The following is a 5882-nucleotide window of genomic DNA, read 5'->3' as shown; positions in this document are numbered from 1 at the left end:
AAGATTGAGAAAATATGATTGAATATGATTCGGATGAGAAAATATTATCTGATTTGATTTGATTCGATACCTTATATATTTGAAAGATCAAAGATTTGTTGTATTTGAAATTATATGTTTTGAATTGGTTTGGGAGACTCGTATTAGAAAACCGTAGTTAACGGCGGTTATGACGTTAACCTAGATGCATCTGGCTCAGACCTCAGCTAGCAGGGGCGTTGCTAGCCTAACGTGTAGGCCACACGTTAGATCTGTTATTCCGTACGGACACACGAGAGGAAAGGGCTACCCTTAGAGGTGGAGCCGCCTAAGTGTGGACTATTTGATTTTATTTCTGTATGAGAACTCCCTTATTGATTCACATATTCATATAAATTATTATTTTCTAACTAAAATTATTTTTATGATAATGTTTATATGGTCTCATGTGGATTATAGATGTATTGTCTAGTCACTGGGTTGCAAAACTCATTCCGTTTTTCTAAAAATATTTTTCAGGAACAAATACTTGAATGTGTGAGCCTTCTATTCAAGAGTAATGATCTGCAATTGGTACTTCATTTTTGTTGAGTTCTTAGACGTCATATGCTCCATATGTCACAGGCAAGATCCATCCATATCTATTTATTTTACCTTTTATTAAAAATATGAAATTATTCATTTTGGAAACTGTAAATTTCTTTAAAATATTTGTAACTTTCTTATTTAATTTATATTTGAGTCTAATAGACTTACTAGGAAACTGAACGCCGGTCATGGTTCATTTTGGGCTGTGACAGCCCTGCTCGCCTGCTCTGATTTTGTTTCTGTGGATTTGAAACAACAAGGATGGCAGTCTTTTCAGGAGAAGCAACTTGATTTGGTAAATAAATGGGCTTTTGAAGGCGAGAAGATCATCCATGGAAAGCCCTCTGGAATTGACAACTCTATAAGCGCATATGGTGAGCCATCGCTTTGTCAGAAAGTGAAATTCCTATGGGTTTTAACACCAATTGGAACATGTGTTTCTGCATTTTGAAGGTTTGTATACTCTAAAATGGTATGCTACAATCACACATAATGAAACACACACTGACATACCAGAAAAAAGGCTTGCAAGTGAATAGAGAAAGGGAGCCACTCACGTAAAAGTCATAAAAGACACCTAAAATATTTTTTTGGGAGATATTTTTTAACAATTAAAATTTAATACATCTAATCGATTAAATCGGATTATTTTTGTCAAAATTAGATTGAACAAATTAGTTTGGCTAAAAAATCGGTAAAATCAAACTTTAAGTTAGTATAAAGTAATATTTTTTATAAAAAATAACTACAATACCCCTATTATAAGAAATGACTAAAATATTTCTATTATATATATATATATATATATATATATATATATATATATATATAATAGGAATATTTTAGTCATTTTTATAATAAGGGTATTGTAATCATTTTTTATAAAAAAAAATATTAATTTAGATTAGTTCAAAGTTTGGTCCACCGATTTTTTGGTCAAATCGATTTGTCTAGTCTAATTTTAACAAAAATAACACAATTTAATCGATTATATATGTTAAATTAAGGTCTTAAAAAAAAGACATTTTAAGCGTTTTTGTTTGAAATCCATAGAAAAATAAGATATCGGCTACGATGTAAACACTTCATTTTCTTCACACATGCGTACTGTATAGGATCATATATGCATATATACATCAAATATTGCTGTCTTAAAAGTTCTCAAACTTAAGTAAAAGTTGTTGCCTTTGAATGCTGAAGTTACTTGGGTTTTGCTATTATTATCAGGTAACATCATAAGCTTTAAGTCTGGTAACATGACACACATGAAGGCAAACGTGTCACTGAAAATGCTCATAACTAACACCAAAGTAGGAAGGAACACAAAAGCATTGGTGGCTGGTGTTTCAGAGAGGATGTTCAGTGCTGTTGATTCTATCAGCAAGGAATTGACCTTGATTTTGCAGTCACTGGAATCAGATGATGCTCTCTCTGTAACTGAGAAAGAAGAGAAGATACAGGAACTAATGGAAATGAACCAAGGTCTGCTCCAATCTGTGGTGGTCAGTCATGCCACAATAGAAACTGTTCTTAGAACTACATTGAAGTACAAGTTGGTTTCCAAATTAACCGGAGCTGGTGGTGGTGGCTGTGTTCTCACACTTCTTCCAACATGTATCCTCTTTATTCCTGATCCTGATTCTGATTCAATTGTCGTTTTAAGGTTTTCCATTATATTTCTGTTTTTATCTTCTCGTTTTCTGTTATATCTATACTTCTATTATATAAACCCGAAGTTATATGTCCAACACACAAGCATGATAAGAACTGCATTATTTTCAGGAAGATTCTCTGCATCATTATTCATTTTATCTTGTCTTCTTTACCAATATTACTTGCAGAAGCCATGTCTTCTACCTCTCTCAATCCAACATGATATTACATACCTTCTTAAATCTGAGTTATGTATCTTTTCCTTGACATGCTTTTAATCAGTGTTATCAGCTGCAGTAATTGCTGAACTGGAGTCGTGCGGGTTCCAGTGTTTCACTGCCGAAATTGGTGGTAAAGGTGTTGAGATCAACTTTGAAGTGTCATCTTGATCTTTTTCCTCTCTAATTTTTTTTTGTAATTTTTTTCTTCCCTCGAAAAAATATGGACATCGGTGATTGATCTTCAAAATAAATAGCAGGAAAAATATTTCATTCTTTTGTGTCTCAATTGAGTTTAAACATTCTCCAATTCAATCTCGAAACGGAATAGTACATCATTTTGCAAGATTAATTATACATGTAATTTATAGGAAAACGTTATATTTGTCGGATAACGAATGAAACACTCGGAATAGTTCTTTTTGCGACTGAAATCGGTGAGCACGAAGTTCTTCAACACGAAACTATTTGTTCATCTTTCATATTGATGATCAATATTATTATTAGTGGTAGTGTTACACACTTGCACTATAGTTTATCAAAAGTACTAGGTATTTTCTTAGGTTTCCAATAGAAAGAACAAAAGGAAAAAGCAGAGAGAAGCTGCTGTGTACATATATTTATTCACACGGTACTGAGGTATTGACTGCTCTTTGCATTCTTACATAGACAAGAACCATATCGAACTTGGTTATCACTTGTGAATTTTCATCATTCTTCAACCGTTGACAATGGCACCACCTGAAAAATGCCAAAATCATAAGAACTGTTAGATAAAAAGCCCATACTAACATAAGCCTGATTAAGAGTATAGTGTAAAATATAAACTATTATAGAATTATTGACCGTTGGGGTGGAGGACTTGGCCGCTTATGTAAGAGGAGCAATGATTGCAGGCAAGGAAAACATAAGAGGGAGCCACCTCAATAGGCTGACCAGCTCTCTTCATTGGCACATCAGAACCAAACTGAGCAATCTTTTCTTCACCGAAAGAAGCTGGTATCAAAGGTGTCCAGATGGGTCCGGGGGCGACGCCATTGACACGAATTCCCTTGCTCAGAATCTGCATTGAGAGTGCTCTTGTAAAGGCCACAATGGCCCCCTTGGTTGCAGTGTAGTCCACCAGGGTAGGGTGCCCCTTGTATGCATTTATAGACGTGGTGTTGATGATGCAGCTTCCTTCCTTCATGTGCTTCAGTGCATGCCTACAAATACACGAGGTCATTCGCGTGCACGAATCTAAAATTATTGCAGTTATAGTCAGTACCTGGTCATAAAGAAGTATGAGAAGATGTTAGTGCGGAAAACCCTTTCAAGCCTTGGATCGTCAATCTCCTCAATAGTTATATTCTCGTACTGCTCAGCAGCATTGTTGACCAAGATGTCAATTCTGCCATAAGCGTTGACCACCTCTTCGATGACCTTCTTGCAGTTCTCATCATAGCCTAAGTCAGCAGCTATGGCCTTGGGGTCCATGGCATCCTGAGTCTTGGCCCTGTTGATCATCTCAAGGGTGTCCTTCGCGTCCTTGTCTTCGTGGCCCTTCACGTAGGTGAAGGCCACGGTGGCACCCTCCAATGCAAACAAGTTGCATACAGCTCTTCCTATTCCGGAGTCGCCACCCGTTATTACTGCTATCTTACCCTGAAACATCATTACTTATATCAATCTAATACAAGAGCCAAGCAAACTGATGATGAATTTACAAAATAAAATTTTGATTAGTACTTGAAGTTTATTTGATGGTTGGTAGTCAGGGGAAGTGAACTGGGGTGTTGGATCCATGACATGTTCTTTCCCTGGTTGTGTGTGTTGCTTCTGGGAAGCCATTTTCTGACGACGAAGGATTCACTGATTGTGTTGTGTGTGTCATGTTGCATTGCATATGTAATGTAGTTGGTGTTGATGATGATCCAGCACAGCAAGTGTGACGGTGATGAATACAGATGTTGTTTGATGATGCCACGTGGCGAGAAGTGGGAGTAGGATTGTGTTGACGTGTCCAAATCATCTCATGCAGTGGCCACGTGAAATTAAGTTTGGTTTTCATCGGTGGTGTTTAACTTCTAGATGTCTTCCTTCCACTTAGTGCAAGTGAAATTTTTTCTATTAATTAACAACTGTCATTGTATTACTAATTACTAAATGTTACTAATTAAACTCTAGAACATAGCTTGCTTTGCATGGAAGCCACGTGGAAGAAAAGTCATTTAACACTTGTCAGTAACAAAGTCTCTAGTTCTTTTCCGATCCATTTCTTCTAACTCCAATGTACTTGTTCTTCATCAACACTACTAGTTTTGTTTACCAAAACAGAGAGAAGAACACACCATGGCCTCAATCAAACTTGGTCTACTGTTCCTTCTTCCAAATCTTCTACTCCTTTCTACTCCTGCACACTCTAGCGGTACTTTAATAGATTTAATTACAAAGTAGTTGGTTCTTTTTACATGAATTTATATCTGTTTACAAATTATGCATGAAAATAACTAATAACTATTATTTGATGAATCAGATAAGGAGGAGGAGAGTGTTCTGAAGGGAATCAATAGCTTCAGGCAAACTCAGAATCTTCCAACACTGAACAAAGTTAAAAAGGCAAATTGTTTAGCTGATGAGATCGCTGAAGAAATAGAGGACGAGCCATGCGAGAACGTGAACCAGTTCTACCCGTCAACAAGAACTGGTGCTGCCTCCAGCGCAAACATTCCAAACCTCCAAAAACACGTAGACAAATGTGACATTGACATTAACACCACCACAGACGGTGTGATTCTACCAGTTTGTGTGTCCAAATTGGAACCCACCGTTGTGCTCTCTAATTACACGCATTCTGATCGCTACGCACGGTTTCTCAACAATTCCAGGTTCACTGGGGTTGGTCTTGGTTCTGAGGATGATTGGATGGTTCTTGTTCTCACCACCAACACTTCCTCTGGCACCTTCTCTGCTTCTCATGCTGCTGCAACTACTTCTGTCCTCATTAATCATGCCGTTTCCATGGACTTGATGTTCTTCGCTTTGCTTTTTCTTCTCTTGTAGTAATTAATAGTATGTATTAGCTTTAGTTAATTAGATTCAATGCTTTCTGTTTCTTTTGGGCTTTCATTAGTTAGAGTTTATTCCAAGGTGTAATTTGGATTTGCTGTATGTAATGTAAACTTGATTTGGACTCGCGGATTTAATTTTCTGTTAATTAAGATGTGTAGTTTGATTTTAGATACTTGATTAATTAATTAATATGGTTAAGAGAATTTGATTTATATGCACTGCATACCAACAATGATAATATTTTACATGGATCCTTGAAGGTTTATCCTGATTAGACAATTGTGGAAATGTATAGCCATTGCATTATTTGAAACTCGATTATTTTTTTTAGGAACGATTATTGATGGTTGAACTTCTAATTGGAAGTCATACGTATGCTTAGTTATACGTCTA

At 36.3% G+C, this 5882-nt stretch overlaps 3 protein-coding genes across 3 annotated transcripts; 2 read left to right on the top strand and 1 right to left on the bottom strand.

Moving 5' to 3' along the window:
- The first annotated feature begins 647 nt into the window (after positions 1–647).
- On the top strand, positions 648–2748 carry LOC112756760 (mevalonate kinase-like). The gene is made up of 4 exons (XM_029293810.2): positions 648–671; positions 722–941; positions 1795–2181; positions 2512–2748. Exons 1-4 carry the CDS (start codon positions 648–650, stop codon positions 2607–2609), a joined length of 729 nt encoding a protein of 242 aa, XP_029149643.1. The 3' UTR covers positions 2610–2748.
- Positions 2749–2887: 139 nt separating this feature from the next.
- Positions 2888–4326, bottom strand: LOC112758154 (NADPH-dependent aldehyde reductase 1, chloroplastic). Its single transcript, XM_025806749.2, has 4 exons — positions 4167–4326; positions 3706–4082; positions 3285–3643; positions 2888–3179 (listed from the first exon to the last, which is right to left on the bottom strand). Exons 1-4 carry the CDS (start codon positions 4266–4268, stop codon positions 3157–3159), a joined length of 861 nt encoding a protein of 286 aa, XP_025662534.1. The 5' UTR covers positions 4269–4326; the 3' UTR covers positions 2888–3156.
- A 360-nt stretch (positions 4327–4686) lies between these two features.
- Positions 4687–5657, top strand: LOC112758155 (uncharacterized GPI-anchored protein At5g19250). Its single transcript, XM_025806750.2, has 2 exons — positions 4687–4845; positions 4954–5657. Exons 1-2 carry the CDS (start codon positions 4770–4772, stop codon positions 5478–5480), a joined length of 603 nt encoding a protein of 200 aa, XP_025662535.1. The 5' UTR covers positions 4687–4769; the 3' UTR covers positions 5481–5657.
- The last annotated feature ends 225 nt before the right edge of the window (positions 5658–5882 follow it).

This window comes from Arachis hypogaea, chromosome 16 (genome assembly GCF_003086295.3).
Source record: "Arachis hypogaea cultivar Tifrunner chromosome 16, arahy.Tifrunner.gnm2.J5K5, whole genome shotgun sequence".
Classification (NCBI taxonomy): domain Eukaryota; kingdom Viridiplantae; phylum Streptophyta; class Magnoliopsida; order Fabales; family Fabaceae; genus Arachis; species Arachis hypogaea.
Note: the sequence above shows the minus strand (reverse complement) of the source record. Positions and strands in the feature narration are given on the sequence as shown.

Excerpts from the sequence above, each read along its gene's own strand:
- LOC112756760 (XM_029293810.2), top strand. The coding sequence starts at position 648 with ATGAAATTATTCATTTTGGAAACT. Across the intron at positions 942-1,794 it reads CAACTCTATAAGCGCATATG|GTAACATCATAAGCTTTAAG; the intron begins GTGAGCCATCGC and ends TATTATTATCAG. Across the intron at positions 2,182-2,511 it reads TCTCACACTTCTTCCAACAT|CTGCAGTAATTGCTGAACTG; the intron begins GTATCCTCTTTA and ends CAGTGTTATCAG.
- LOC112758154 (XM_025806749.2), bottom strand. The coding sequence starts at position 4,268 with ATGGCTTCCCAGAAGCAACACACACAACCAGGGAAAGAACATGTCATG. Across the intron at positions 4,083-4,166 it reads AACCATCAAATAAACTTCAA|GGTAAGATAGCAGTAATAAC; the intron begins GTACTAATCAAA and ends ATGATGTTTCAG. Across the intron at positions 3,180-3,284 it reads CCAAGTCCTCCACCCCAACG|GTGGTGCCATTGTCAACGGT; the intron begins GTCAATAATTCT and ends GGCATTTTTCAG.
- LOC112758155 (XM_025806750.2), top strand. The coding sequence starts at position 4,770 with ATGGCCTCAATCAAACTTGGTCTACTGTTCCTTCTTCCAAATCTTCTA. Across the intron at positions 4,846-4,953 it reads TACTCCTGCACACTCTAGCG|ATAAGGAGGAGGAGAGTGTT; the intron begins GTACTTTAATAG and ends TTGATGAATCAG.